The sequence below is a fragment of the Hylobates moloch genome, unplaced genomic scaffold (genome assembly GCF_009828535.3).
Source record: "Hylobates moloch isolate HMO894 unplaced genomic scaffold, HMol_V3 SCAFFOLD_14, whole genome shotgun sequence".
Classification (NCBI taxonomy): Eukaryota; Metazoa; Chordata; class Mammalia; order Primates; family Hylobatidae; genus Hylobates; species Hylobates moloch.
This window is the reverse complement of record NW_026652289.1, coordinates 88,693,800-88,710,185: the sequence shown is the minus strand read 5'-3', so window position 1 is coordinate 88,710,185 and position 16,386 is coordinate 88,693,800. Positions and strand designations below refer to the sequence as shown.

General features: G+C 41.3%; 1 protein-coding gene across 1 annotated transcript in view; it reads left to right on the top strand.

The window, feature by feature from the left end:
• OCA2 (OCA2 melanosomal transmembrane protein) overlaps nt 1–16,386 on the top strand; it is a 339,630-nt gene that overhangs the window by 206,939 nt on the left and 116,305 nt on the right. The window contains exons 19-20 of the mRNA XM_032174444.2: nt 9,385–9,444; nt 10,042–10,146. Of these exons, the coding sequence (XP_032030335.1) occupies nt 9,385–9,444; nt 10,042–10,146 (165 nt within the window). The remainder of the gene's footprint in view (nt 1–9,384; nt 9,445–10,041; nt 10,147–16,386) is intronic.

Here is a 16,386-nt window from a genome sequence, read left to right as displayed (position 1 = left end):
CAAAAAGCTTATCCACCACGATCAAGTTGGCTTCATCCTTGAGGTGAAAGGCTGGTTCGTTGTACTCAAATCAGTAAATGTAATCCATCACATAAATAGAACTAAAAATAAAAACCACGTGATTATCTCAATAGACACAAAAAAAGGCCTTTGATAAAATTCGACATCCTTTCATGCTAAAAACACTCAATAAACTAGGTATTGATGGAACTGTACCTCAAAATAATAAGTCATTTATGACAAACCCACAACCAGTATCATACTGAAGGGGTGAAAGCTGGAAGCATTCCCATTGAAAACTGACATAAGACAAGGATGCACTCTCTCACCACTCCTATTCAACATAGTATTGGAAGTTCTGGCCAGGGCAATCAGGCAAGAGAAAGAAATAAAGGGTATTCAAATAGGAAGAGAGGAAGTCAAAACTGTCTCTGTTTGCAGATGACATGATCCTACATCTAGAAAACTCCATCCTCTCAGTCCAAAAGCTCCTTAAGCTGATAAACAACTTCAGCAAATCTCAGGATACAAAAACAATGTGCAAGAATCACAAGCATTCCTATACACCAACAATACGCAAGCAGAGAGTGGAATCATGAATGAACTCCCATTCACAATTGCTACAAAGAGAATAAAATACCTAGGAATACAGCTAACAAGGGAAGTGAAGGACTTCTTCAAGGAGAACTACAAATTCACTGCTCAAGGAAAACAAAGAGGACACAAAGAAATGGAAAAACACACCATGCTCATGGATAGGAAGAAGAACCAATATTGTGAAAATGGCCATACTGTCCAAAGTAATTTATAGATTCAATGCTATTCCCATTAAACTACCATTGACATTCTTCACAGAATTGGAAAAAAACTACTTTAAAATTAATATGGAACCAAAAATGAGCGCATATAGCCAAGATAATCCTAAGCAAAAAGAACAAGGCTGGAGGCATCATGCTGCCCAATTTCAAACTATACCACCAGGCTACAGTAACCAAAACAGCACAGTACTGGCACAAAAACAGACACATAGACCAATGGAACAGAATAGAGATCCAGAAATAAGACCGCACATCTACAACCATCTGATCTTCAGCAAACCTGACAAAAACAAGCAGTGGGGATAGGATTCCCTATTTAATAAATGGTGCTGGGAAAACTGGCCAGCCACATGCAGAAATTGAAACTGGACTCTTTCCTTATACCTTATACAAAAATTAACTCAAGATGGATTAAAGACTTAAATATAAAACCCAAAATTATAAAAATCCTAGAAGAAAATCTAGGCAATACCATTCAGGACATAGGCACAAACATAGATTTCATGACAAAAATGTAAACAGCAATTGCAACAAAAGCAAAAATTGACAAATGGGATCTAACTAAACTAAAGAGCTTCTGCACAGCAGAAGAAACTATCAGAATGAACAGACAACCTACAGAATGGGAGAAAATTTTTGCACTCTATCTATCTGACAAAGGTCTAATATCCAGAATCTACAAGGAACTAAAACAAATTTACAATAAAAAAACCAACAACCACATTAAAAAGTGGGCAAAGGACATGAACAGACACTTCTCAAAAGAAGACATTTATGCAACCAACAAACTTAAGAAAAAAATCTCAACATTACTAATCATTAGAGAAATGCAAAGCAAAACCACAATGAGATCTCCCATCAGTCAGAATGGCAATTATTTAAAAGTCAAGAAACAACAGATGCTGGTGAGGCTGTGGAGAAATGGGAATGCTTTTACACTGTTGGTGTAAATCTAAATTAGTTCGATTGTGGAAGACAGTGTGGTGATTCCTCAGAGACCTAGGGCCCAAAATACCATTTGACCCAGCAATCCCATTGCTGGGTATATACCCAAAGGAATATAAATCATTCTGCTATTTATAAATGTATACGTGTATACATTTATAAGTGCATGTATAAATGTAAAGATGCATACACTCATATGTTCATTGAAGCACTATTCACAATAGCAAAGACATGGAATCAAGTCAAATACCCTACAGTGATAGCCTGGATAAAGAAAATGTGGTACATATACACCATGCAATACTCTGCAGCCATAAAAAGGAACAAGATCATGTCCTTTTAAGGGACATGATGGAGCTGGAAGCTGTTATCCTCAGCAGGTTAGCACAGGAACAGAAAACCAAGCTCTGCATGTTCTCATTTATAAGTGGGAGCTGAACAATGAGAACAATGGATAGAGGGAGGGGAACAACCCACACTGGATCCTGTCAAGGGGGAAAAGCGGGAGGGAGAACATCAGGATAAATAGCTAATGCATGTGGGGCTTAATACCTAGGTGATGAGTTGATAGGTGCAGCAAGCTACCATGGCACACATTTGCCTATGTAATAAACCTGTACTTCCTGCACATGTGTCCCGGAACTTAAAATAAAATCTAAAAAAGAATAAATATTTTGAAATGTTAAAAACAATTGTAGTTTCAGAGGAGCAAGAGATTAAGAGAAAAAGATATTTGAAGAGGTAATGACAGAATTGTCAATCTTTGCAAAGACACATTTACAATTTCACAAAATTCAGTGAAAACACAGGATGAAATAAAGGAAATCATGCCTAGACACATCATAATCATAGTGCTGAAAACTAAAAATAAGGAAAATTTCTCAAAAACAGTGAGAGAAGAGTGATACATTACATACAAGGGACTATGAGTTGAATGACTGCAAATTTCTGATCAGAAATCCTGGAGGCAAATGGAGCACCTTCTTTAAGTGCTGAAAGAAATGAACTTTTAAGCCAGAATTCTCTATCCAGCAAAATAATCCTTCAGGAATAAACGCAAAAAAGAGAGACATTCTCAGATGAAGGAAATGACTGGAATTCATTTCCAGCAGACCTGCTCTATAAGACATGTTAATGGAATTTCTCCAGGATGAAGCAAAATGATACTACAGAGAAATTAGATCTTTAGGGATGAAGAACAGCAGAAATGGTAAATAGTAGGTAAGTGTAAAAGATAACGTTTTTCCCTCTTAAGTTCTTCAAAATAGGTTTGATGGTTGAAAGTATAAATTATAATATTGTCTGGTGGGAGTTTTAATGTATATAGATGTAATATGTATGACAACTATACCATAAGAGGAAATGGGAGAGGTAAAGTGACCTATATCATTTCAAGGCTTGTACATTTCACTTGATGCAATAAAACTTTGTAGAGAAGTTATGAATGTGTATATACATATATATATATATATTTGAGACAGAGTCTCGCTCTGTCACCCAGGCTGGAGATGAATGTATATTTTAATTCATGGAGTAAGTATTAAAAATATAATAAGAATTATTAAAATAATAATATTTAATACTTAATAATAAATATTATTATTATTAAAAGCCAGCTGATGAAAATAAAATAATATTCAAGTAATCCAAAAGAAAGCAAGAAAATGGGCACAGAAATGAACAAAAAAAAGAGACAAACAGGAAATAAATGATAATTTTGTTGACCTGAATGCAGCTATATCAATAATTCTGTTAACTGCAAACATTCCCGTTAACAGAAAAATATTGAGAAAGCAGATAACGAAGTAAGGCTCTAATATATGCTGCTCTTAAGAGACATACTTTTACCCTTGATCTTAGCTGAAAGGCCGAGCAATGATATGGGACATACTTTTAAATTAAGCATAGAGATACGTTGAAAGTAAATGAATGGAAAAATACACAGCATGCAAGTAATAAGCATAAAAGGCCAAAGTGGCATAGAATAAACTTCAATACACATAATGTAATTGGAAATAATGAGGGACATTTAATAATAATAAATGGGACAGATTATAAGGAAGATATAACAATTATAAATGTCCCTGGTAAATACTCAAGATGCAATTGATTCACTAAAGTAAAACAAAACAGACAATTCCACAATCATAGAAGAAGATTTTTTCACTCTTCAGAAATTGGTAGAACACCTAGGCAAAAAAAAAAATCAGGAAAGCCATAGAAGCTATGAATAACATTATCAACCACCTTGATTCAATTAACATTTGTAGAACACTATATCTGACAACCACAGAATTCAATCTTGTCATGTGTGCACGGTCAATTCACCAAGATTATAATATTACATCATAAGGATTATATACTCTGACCACAACAAATTTAAATTAGAAATCAATAGCAGTCTAGGAAAACCTCAATGTCTGGAAAGTCAACAATACACTTCTAGTTAAATCATGAGTCAAAAATGAAATCACAAGGGAATAAGATAATATTACAAAGTAAAATGTTGATGAAAATATATAAAAAATTTTTGAGTGCAGCTAAAGTTAGCTTAGAGGGAAACTTGTAGATGAAATACAACAGAAAATAAGAAAGATCTAAAATCACCTATCTAATGTTCTACTTTGAGAAGCTGAAATGGAAAGTAAAACTAAAATACATAGGAAGAAGAAACTAATAACCATAAGATCAGAATCAACAAAGTAGGAAACAGACAATGCAGAAAAAAACCCCACTAAGCCAAAAAGCTTGTTCTTTGAAAAGAAACAGTTGAACACACATCACCAGTATCGTCAAGAAAAGAGAGGTGACCAAACATAAACCCTACAGGAATTAAAAAAACAGTAAGAGAATCTATTAACAAATTTATACCAACACATTCAACAACCTACATGAAATGGAATAGTTCCTTAAAAAATACAACTTACCAAAATAGACTCAAGTTTTAATAGAAAATCTAAATAGTTATATCAATAAAGCAGCTGAATTAGTAATTAAAATTATTTACATAAGGAAAAGTCCAAACACAAATGGTTTCCCTGTTTAATTTTCTCAAATATTGAGTAAGAAATAATGCCAATCCTATAAATCTCCTTCAGAAAATAATGGAGGTGGAGGACAGTTCCCCACTTATTTTGTAGGTTTAGTATTACCCTGATATTAAGACAAAGGTATTATGTGAAAAGAAAATTACAGATCACCATCTCCCACTCACATAGATCCAAACAAGATATCAAATCAAATGCTACGGTATATAAAATAGTACAGCATAACCAAAGAAAGTTTATTCCAGAAATCCAAGGTTGATTTAACATTCAACAATTAGTATAATTTTCCACATTAACAGATTGCAGGAGAAAAACCATATGATCATTTCAACAGATGCACAAAAAGCATTTGAGAGCAAACCATGAATTCTCAAATTGATGAAAGGCATTTTTGAAAAACCTAGAGCCAACCTTGTACTTCATGTACTTCAATGTACTGAAGGGCCTAGTTCTTGTAATATGACAATATAAAGAAATAAAGGGCAGAAAAATGAAAATGAGAGAAGTAAAACTGTTCTTGTTTGTAGGCTATGTGATTGTTTATGTAGAAAATCTCAGGTAGTCTACAAAAAAATCCAGTACTACCAGAACTAATATATAAATTTAGCAAAGTCAGAAGATACAAGATCAGTATCCAAAAATCAATATATTCTCATATACTAGTGCATAATTGGAAAATATTTAAGGAACAATTGCATTTATAATGATACCAAAACCCTAAGAAACCTGGGAATAAATCTTAAAAAAAAGTATGCTCAAGATTCCTATACCAAAAATTACTGAGATATTTTGAAAAGAAATTTTTTGTAAAAGATCTAAAGATCTAATGAAGAGATGTAGTCTGTCCATAGATCAGAAGACTCAATGTTGTTTAGTGTGCAGTTCTTCCCACATTGACTTACAGATTTAAGTGCAATTCTAATAAAAATTGAACTAGGTTTTTCTGCAGAGAGTGACAAGCTAATTATACAATTTATGTAGACATTCAAAGGACTAAATTCAAATAACTAAAGCATTTTTTTTTTTCCAAAAGGACAACTTTTGGAGCACTTACCTGATTTCCTGACTTACTACAAAGCTATAGTAATCAAGACTGTGGTACTGGCAAAAGATAGATATAGATTAATGGAACAGAAGGGAGAGTCCAGAAATAGACTCTGTCTATGTGTTATGTGTTATTTAAATATACAACTGATTTTAAACCATAGTGGGAAAGCAATTCATTTAGGAAAGAAAACATTTTTTCAACAAATGGTGCTGAATCAACTGGATATTTGTATAAAAGCAAAAAGAAAGCTAGAGTTGATTTGTAGTTTTACTCCATTATCTGTTTATTGTAGTATCTTTATAGTGATGATCTCTTTTTCATTGTTGTTTTTGGTGACTCTCTCTCTTTCCCACTTTCTACTTAAAATTATCATTTTCTCTTCACTTCTTTGGGTTCAATTTGTTGTTCTTTTCTTGACTTACAAAGATGGTTACTTAGCTTTTGATTTTCATGCTTCATATTTCCCATTGTGTATATTTAAGACTATAAATTTCCCTTTAGCTGCATCCCTCAAGTTTTCATGTGCATTTTGATTGTATTTACGTTTTATTTATTCAAAATTATTTTAAATTTCTATTATGATTTATTACCTTAGTTTTCTTGATTAGCCAATTTTTGACTATTTGATTTGATTGAGAATTATTTAAAATTTGATTTCCCCTTTCCTGGCAGTTATATACTCACTCTTTTAGTATTTTTAGTGGTTTAATGTCATCTGGAGATGATGGCCTTCATTCTTAACTCATTGAGGGCCCATGTTAATTGGTACTTTTAAACTCTTCAACCCCTAATTTCTTTAAGCAAAATTCCTCTTTTATATTCAGTACCTATGAATTCTCATCCGTGTGGTTTTGGGGTCTGGCTAAATCTGTTTTGGTTGTTTCTGCTCTCATTCATGCTGCTTGTCTTCTTGTGTCCCTGGAGATCCAAGACTATAATCTTATCACTTCATCTTATTCTGTGGGATTCCTGAGGGCCTGCAGGCGGGATGCTTTCCTCCAGAAACTGCTGTGTCTGCTTCTGCTGGATGCCAGGGAATAATTTTAGTGCATTTCAAGGATCTTAGCTCAATGTGAGAAACCTTAGTGGAGCCTACGACCTCACAGGTGTTCACACCTCCTCTGACTTCAGTGCTTCATCAACCTCGAGCTTCCAGGCAGTTCCATCCTGTGCCACTCAAGTCTTGCCGCTCCTAGACAGCTGCAGGAAATGTTTTCATGGGGAGAGAGATTCCTTGGAAAACCATACATTGTCTTGCTAATCTAGAATGTGTTAAAAAGTATGTTTTATCTAGGGTCCATTTGTTTGGCTGAAGAAGGGACTCTTAGACCTCCTAGTTTATCATTTTGAAATAAGTGGTAACAATGATTTATTGTATTGGCTTATTTCAGTGGGACAAGGATGTCAGGTCATTGCTGAATCAGCATTTCTGTGACAGACTAATGATGTTTCACATCCTGATTTATACCACACAATCATCTTTTCACTGTATAAGCTGATGAAGGAGACAAGTAATATGTATAATCTTCAACTGTACATAAACCTTGAATACTGTAAAATACACATTGTATACCTGCAGTGTTAGGCTTGATAGATAGAAATGTGCTAGATAATTACTTTGTAAAAGTGTATTTGTATTTTCTTCATATTTTGATTTTTTTTAAATTAAGAGATCATGTATTTTGAGCTGAGTTATTAGGTGCAATATTCAAGTTTTTTTGAAGATTTTACTTTATTTTGTCTTCTTAACACTACATAACTCAGAGCATGATATTTAGGATAATTATATGACACTAAATGTGTAAATATAAATGTCTATAGGTACACATCAAGAGGTGCACTCCATACTTTGTGTGCATGTGGGGGGTATATACACATAGGACCATCTCTATTTCGTATTTGGCAGAACATTTTAATCTGGTTTAGGCCTCTGATTTTTCTTTCAACTGATGATATCAAACAAAATAAAAGGTATAGCTACATTCAGTATTTTTTCAATTTTAAAGTGTCATTTAATAAAATTTGGATTATGATATTCGTTCTTTAACAGTGGGTGATTTTATCCCCCCAGGGAACATTGGTTCTTAACAGGGGGTGATTTTACTCCCCCAGAGGACAGTGGCTGTGTCTGGAGACATCTTTGGCTGTCACACTGGTGGTGGTGAGGTGCCACTGGCATCTAGTGGGGCCAGGCCAGGGCTGCTAACGCAACATCTCATAATGCACGGGCCAGCCCCACAGCCAAGAACGATCTGGCTCTAAGTTAGCAGGGCGAGGGTGAGAAACCCTGCTCTAAAGAGATTCGCCTTATGACTTAGTTGATATAAAAGCAAACTTTATGGAGAATCGTGATTGAAGACCCAACATTTGGGCTCCATAGCTTTTAAATGAAGGTCAGCTAACAACTGTACATGCAGATTGAGATTCTGAAGCTTAATTTAAACATGGACAAGCTGGCCGGCACGGTGGCTCATGCCTGTAATCCCAGCACTTTGGGAGGCCGAGGCAGGCAGATCACCTGAGGTCAGGAGTTCGAGACCAGCCTGGCCAACATGGCAAAGCCTTGTCTCTACTAAAAATACAAAAATTAGCTAGGCATGGTGGTGGGCACCTATAACCCCAGCTACTCGGGAGGCCGAGGCAGGAGAATCACTTGAACCCGGGAGGCTGAGGTTGCAGTGAACCTAGATCGTGCCACTGCACTCCAGCCTGAGCAATAGAGCAAGACTCTGTCTCAAAAAAATAAATAAATAAATAAATAAAATTAAAAAATTAAAAAATTAAAAAGGCGCAGACAAGCTGCTGTTTCCAATATCTGCAGTCTTTCAGCATGATGGAATCACAGTGAAAAGGCCACACCCACAGAGGTGCTGGGCAGCTGAGCCACCGGCACCTGTTGCTTTCCGGTGACCTCCCACGGTGGCTCAGTCGTGGGCCTCTGGGCATCCCTGTGCGGCACCTTGGCCGCCTGGGCAGAAGGCTCCCGTGCCTCATCTTCTCTCTTCTACTCTTTCCTGCCTTTCCCTGAGTACAGTTTTCTGAATCTGCCTAGTACTGTGAAAATGGTTACATGTGCCAGTTAAATAGACTTTTCCTTCCTTTCTTTGAAGATTATAAAAACTGCATTAAAAATGTCTTTTAAAACTCTGTAATGTTTAACTTTAAAAAGAAATTGGAAATGCGACTTACTTGAAAGATCTATATGGAGTGGTATTTCATTATGTACGATTGAACAGTATCTTTATACACAGGTCTTAAAGAGAGTCTTCCATTCGGATTTGAATTTAACATGGACATTAACTCAAATCAACGAGGGATTTCTGCCACTGGACTTTTTCTCCATCTTCATTATGCATATATGATAGTAAATTATTTATAGACTGTGTATTTGAGTCTGATCTTTTATAAGAAGCAGGAGTCTGGGCCTACCTTATGTTCATGTCTTTTCATTTTCAAGACTTTTTTTTTAAATCTTGCATATATTTTTGGTTCTAAACTGATTCTCACCACACATCCTTTCTTCTAGGCATTGGCACATCTCCACTTAATAGAATATGTTGGAGAACAAACTGCTTTGCTAATAAAGGTAAAATAAATGCTATAATAGAAGGCACTCCAGCCACTGTTCTTTGATTTTGTGGAAAAAAAAAAAGAATTCTGGTAAGAACAGGCCACATTAATTATGTAAAAAGGCACAGCAGGGAACCTGTTCTATCTTGTGCAGCCCAGAGATGAAGGGAGACTTTTTCCGAAGAATATGTAATTACAGATGCCTGCTATTTTGCTTTTAGCCTTTATTTAAAGCCTGTCTGAGAAGGAGTGGGATTGACACCAGCCTCAGTAAATGAGTGCTGCAGGCACCCCAGCCCCAGGGGTCTGCTGGGCCATCGGGTCAATGTGACCAGTGTGCGCAGCCACCACATGTGGATGAGGGGCAGGGTCAGTCTGCCTCCCTGTCCAGGAGGCTGGTGGGCCTTGGCATGGCTGGGCGTTGCTGGTAGAAACCCAGCGGAGGCTCCTGGTATGGGTGTGGCCCTGGCTTGCACACCTGTGTCTGCCTTGGTCTTGTGATGGGTAAGAGGAAGGACTAACACCCTCGGGCCCCTCTGAGTCTCGCAGCTGGTGGGATCTGACCCTATGTGCATGCGATGGAACACTGCAGCTGCTATTGTCCTCCTTCCAGATGGTCCCAGAGGAGCAGCGCCTCACAGCCGCCATTGTCCTGGTGGTGTGGGTCTCAGCCCTGGCGTCATCCCTGATTGACAACATCCCGTTCACCGCTACCATGGTGAGTTGCATGTGTCCATGTTGAGGGCTCAGCTTTAGCCTGGACATAGCCTGGGGCTCACCCTCCCTTCCTAAGGCAGCAGAGGATGAAGCCTGCCCCTCTGCTGCACTCACAGGTGTAGAGGACAAAAGTGAGCAGAGCCCAGGGCAGCTGGGTGGGGAGCGCCGAGAGCCCAGACTGCAGGCTGGGAGCCGAGGCTCGGCAGCTGCTGTGGACAGCACGTCCTGGGGTGACTGGTGAGCTCAAGGTCAGCCCCACTGAGAGCTGCCACCCCTCCCAGAAAAGGCTGTGCTTGCTTGCTTGCTTGCTTGCTTTCTCTCTGTCTTTCTCTCTTCTTTCTCTTTCTTTCTTTCTCTTTCTTTCTTTCTTTTTTCTTTCTGTCTTTCCTTCCTTCCCTCCCTCCCTCCCTTCCTTCTTTCCTTCCTTCCTTTCGAAAATTGTGAGACATCAAAAGATAGAGACTTCCATCTTCATTTGCGGCGGATGCAGAAGCTATTCTAACCAGCCTGTGTGTCTCCTAGTGCTTGGCCTGGGCAAGATCTTTCATTCTCTATGTGGTCTTGAGCCCCAGCCAGGACTGGAAGTACACATTTTAGACCTTTAGTTGGGCAGATGAGCCTGTTCCTGGTGTGACTTCTGCTGTCACTGATTGCTTGGCTCGGGGCAGGAACTGGGAACCCACGTGCGGCAAAGTAAAGATAGGCCCAGGGGCTTGCACACAAGTCGCTGGGGTCCTCTCACAAACATCTGAGGTCCCAGGTGTGCAGGGCACAGGCCAGAAGCCTGGTGAGCACTCCCCATGGCAGGACACAGGACAGGGGAGAGCCCTCTGTTCTGACTCTGAGGGCCTCCCCCTTCCCCGCAGGGAACATCCCATGCAAGGGGGTCCCAAGACATCCCACCGCCCTGTATCGTATTCTGAACAATGGCACCCCCGGGCTGGAGCAGCAGGCCTGGCTGTGTGGGGAGAAGGGCAGGCCAGGCTCATGCAGCACTGACCTTAGGCGGCTCTGGGAACCTGCATCCCTCGCTTGCAGCCTGGAATTTAGTTTCTGCCTAGGTTGGCCCTCTAGTTGCTTGGCTGTTGTTCTCCTTCCAAGGCCTGGGTGTGGTAATCCTGAACTAACTCGGTGGCTGTTGTTATTTTTTTGGTGAAGTTCCAAATTGGAGAACTCTTGCGGCTGTTGTCAAATGTCCCGGCTATGGCCCAGCTGGCATCACCTCTCCCCGTGCCCCAGGCAGGCTGACGCCTTCTGGCAGGGCTGCCCTTACCCAGTCCTCAGCTTCATCTTGTGCATTCATCCTGTTCTCCAGGGAAACACAGTCTACAGGAGACCCCGCACTGTCCCAGCCAATGAGGCCACAGTTTCGGACCGAGCGCAGGACCCTGACACAGCCTCCATCCATGCTTCCTTCTGGCTCTGCGCTCACAGCTGAACCCCACCTCTGGGGGGCTTTGAGGTTTGCACCCAGATCCTTTCTGGGACTGAATTAGAAGAGCCCTAGCATTGATGATTTAAGTTGCTCCTTTTTCTGAGAATAGGACACTTTCACAGTTTTGTTCCATAAATTTTTATGACTACCTAAAATTTAACTTTAAAAAATGGAATCAGAGACAATAGTACAACAAATATCCATATGTTCACCACTCAAAGTGAGAAAGTGTCAACATTTTATCCTCTTTGCCTCAGAATTTGTTGTGTGTTTTATTAAGAAATACAACGTTACAGATAAACAGGCAGCTCTCTGTTCTTCCCCTGGAGTCTCAGGACCATCTCTGCCCTCATGAATGTGGGTCCCATCCATCTCTGCAGCGGCCGCTGTGGGGGTCCTGAGGGTGGGATGCTGGCTCCTGTGTGTCCATAGGGGCGGAAGCCACATACAGCATGACCACAGCAGCCACAGGGTGCAGAGGCAGACACACAGCTCTTCAAAGCCCATGCATCTCCCCTGAGTGACTGTGCCACGCTAGCATGAGGTGTCTGCAGTGGCCACATCACGTGAGGGACATGGGGAGCCACTGGGGTTTGCTGCCTCAGGCTGGAAGTGGCATGCAGCGACGGTCACAATCCTTGGGTGGGAAGGGGACACGTGGCCCTTCCCTGGGGCAGGGATTTGCGAAGTGGGTGGGCGTCGAGGTCTCTCCGCTTTCCCTCACTCCCTTCTCCCCTCTTTTCCTTTGAGTGTCTTTTCACCACATTTTTTTAAAAGTTGTATTGAAGTCATTGACAAAAATCTGCACTTGTCGAATGTATAAGTTTTCATGAATTTGGACATATGTGTATACCTGTGATACTATCACCACAATTGAGGTACTGAACGCATGCATCATCTCCATACATGTGCTTATGTGTATGCATGTGTGCTTCATGGTAAGAACACTTAACACCCATCTGACTTCTTAATACACTTTGAAGTGCATGATACCATATTAACGCTAGGCACTGTGTCATACCACGGCCTCTGGAATGTACCTGTCTGGGATAACTGAAACTCTACCCACTGAGCAGCCTCTGCCCATCCCCCTCCCTCCACCTCCGACAGCCACCATTCTACTCTCTGCTTCCGTGAGCGTGACAATTTTAGATTCCACACATGATGGAATCAGGCGGTATTGCTCCTTCTGTGACTCGCTTATCTCATGTAGCATAATGCTCTCTGTGTTCATCCATGAACGCAGGATTTTCTGCCCTTTTAAGCCCGAATCACTTTTCATTGCATATATATTCATATACCACATTTTCTTTATCCACATGTCCATCAGTGGACATGCAAGTTTTTCCCATGTCTTGGCTATTCTGAATAATGCTACAGTGAAAATGGGAGTACAGCTATTTCTTCTTCGAGAGCCTGATTTCTGTTGCAGGTGGTTAGAGGATATGGTCTATAGGATTTCATGCTTAGAAACCCCCAGAACATCATCTGACTTACCATGTGGCTGTTTTTCTCCAGCTGCATGCCTAAAAAGCTGCGTGTCAGCTTCTGCACACTGCAGCTGCTTCGGTCACTCCGTGTTTGGCTTCTGCCCCTGCTGACACACAGGAGCCAGGATCCTGCCCCAGCTCCTCCCACAGTGGGCTGCTGCATGGGTGGTTATGACTCGAATTCATGAAGGCAGCTCCCTGATGAGAGGGAAAGATGAAAACAATCCTGGGGCCTGAGGGAGGAAAGGAGCTTCACATTTATTTATAATATTTTGTTCCTTAAAAAATAAGCAAAAAGGAAATCCTGCAGCAAAGGAGATGAAATGTTCAAATTTTCTCAGTGTATGTGAGCAGTTAACATACATATATATCGCTCATATAATGTGAGCATTAACATACATAAGCATGTCATTGTGTTGTTATCCTCTCTAGATTCACTTATCTCTTTTAAATCAATCTGTTTTGATACAGCAGAGAACTTTGTTAATTGGTTTGTTTCTGCTTGCACTTCAGCACGTTTTTGCATTGTTTACTTTGTGATCATATTAGGTGTTAAAGGTTCATTATCTAGTAACTTCACAGCAGCTGGTTTCTTTTACCTTGTGTGAGGTCTCCATCTCTGCTTTGAGCCTCTGCCAGGTTTATCTTTTTCTAGTCCTTTATTTATTTATTTTAAATTCTTTTTCCAATTGCATTTTTAAGCAGCATGCAAGTAGATTTTTAAAATTCAAAGCAGATAATCTTTATCTTTTAAGAGAATAGTTTAACATGTTTACATTTATTGTAATGACTTATCGACTTGAACTAATTACCATCATTTCATTTTTTAATGCTTTTTCCTTGCTAATTCTTTTTTTTCACTATCATTTCCTGACTTCTTTAGATTGATACATCATACCTCCCCACCCATCAACTGGTTTTGAAGGTACTGATTTTATTTCTAGACCTTTAGTGGAAATCATTCTGTTTGTAATGCACATAGTGGTATCAGCATTTCAAACAACAGTTGCAGTGAACAGAACCTATTTTAGTTAGTTTAAGATGAGAAGGAGTTTATCTAGGGATAGTACATAGTTCTTGGAATTTCTGAGAATTTTTCAACTGCACAGTGGGAATGGAGAGTGGCTGCCCACAAGCCCCCAGCTTTTGCAGCTTGGCATGAGTGCTCAGGATCACTGCTCTGACTTCTGTCACCCTGCTCTTGAGTATGCCTTGTTACACCTCTCCTCCAAATTCTCCAGACTGGCCTCTGGAGCAGGTGTGTCTGATTGGAGGAACCCATGCCTGTTCTAGCTGCAATGCAAGTGGCAAAACTGTGTTTCCGGCTTCTGCCTTGGAGGCCTAGAACTCACATAACAGAGCTCCGAGGAGGCTTCAAAGCCTTTCTTCATCCCTACCTCAGTGCCTTCTCCTCGATGCTTCTGTGCTTCCTGGTGCAGAGCCTTGCTTGCCCTTTGGGTCCCACAGTACTGTGCACCTACATCCACCAAGTCGCTTGACAAGCGGATTGTCAAGAGTGTCTGCAGCTGTCTGCAAATTCCAACTGTTTGTGTTTGTAGCGTCATTCACTAGCATTATACCTGGCACCAAGAAGATATTTAGCAAATGTTTGCAGATGAATAGGAAAGTGAACTAACTGCAGTAGATTAATTGTCCTGGAATATAACTGTGTCCGCCTCCTCCCTGGTCTGCCATCCTCTGCTACTCTGTTACTGAGGGAGCCGGACACCCCATGCTTGCTGCATGTCTCAGAGTCGCAGACCCTACCTGTGCACCTCCCTCCTGCCAGACCACCTGCCACTCGAGACACACCCTCATCTTCAGTGATGTGGTGCCACCTCTTCAGCACGATGCTGGGGCTCTTGTACCTTTGACAGTGCTGTTCTTTGCCACTGGTAACAGCTGTCCCTCTCAACTCCCTCCTTCCCTGTCCTGGGAGCCAGCCTCACCAACCCACAGCCCTCTACATTGCCTGGGTGGGAGCTGGTCCTTTCTCTGGATCTGCCTTCCCTGTGACAGCCTCTGGGTATGATGGCCTGCCCTCTGGGTGGAGGTAGGGTGTCCTGCTCAGGCCCCCAGTCGTGTAACGCAACTCATTTGTAGTAAATCCTCATGTCTACAGTTTTCTCCCACTTGTTCTGGCTTCTGACAGATGCAGTGATAGGAATGGCTCTTTGGGAAGTGATCTGGGTTTCCTGCCTACAGATGGGCCCCTTTGACTGGGAGGACCTTTACACTGCACAGCTGTGGAGTCCTCTGAACCTAGGGAGTGACCAGGAGAGTATGTGGGTGGCAACGGGGGTCTAGTTCAGGCCTGAGATCTTTGCAGTCATGCGTCCTTCTGCACCTGCTGCTGATGTAGAGAGAAGGCAGTGCTGCCTCTTCGCCATCCTGTAACGTTTGTGCCCTGGCCTGGCTTATGTAGATCTATAGAGTTCAGGCATCTGAGCTTCTGCTGTAGTTGGCCAGTCTTCTTGGACCATCCCCAGGGTTGGCTCTAACCAAACACCCTTAGAGTAACTGGTCCTCTCTGCACCCACTCGGGAGGCCCGCTCAGTGTTCAGGTGAGAAATGGACAAGGAGACCAAAGAACATTCGTGGAAATGCATCAGGAGAGACAGGTGTACCTGCAGACACAGCATGAACACAGAGTGCAGTGCCTGGGCTCTCGCTGCCCAGCCAGCAGAGCTGCCTGCCTTCCCTGCCTCCTCGCCAGCCTCTGTCAGATGCAAAAACACACCTCTGGCTAGCATCATTGGCCAGGTCAACAGGACACTCTTCACTGGGGATTTTAACATGAATAGAACCTTAAAAAGGGTCAGAGAGTGGGCAGGTGCAGTTGCCACCTCCAGTGACATAAATGCAGGCCACTGCGTAGGTGGGGAGAGCTGGCGGGAGCCTGGGCTGTGTGGGGCGTTTCAGCAGCCTTCGCCTGGTATTCCAGGGAATTGAGTCTCGAGACAAAACAGAACCCATCTCTTCTCCGATGGCATCATCTCTCCAAGCGTATCTTCAGCTTCAGGTTGTTTCTGCTATATTTGCATTGTCAGCTAGGAGCTGAGAGCAACAGGTGAACTCTGTTCACATTTTTTCAGGTTATTTCTCTTCCTATTTCTTTTCTTGGCATGGAGATGTTTAACCAATATTTCCATACAGGGAAATCCCTTTCACACCTGCTGCCCCTTCTTCCTTCCTCTTGCCCTCTTGGTGGGCAGGCGGCCTCTGTGGGCAGTGTTCTTAGGACTCCATTGCATGGTCCTAAAGACCGAGTTGGAACCGCTGAGAAACAGCATAATGACTGAGAATTCCCTGACAG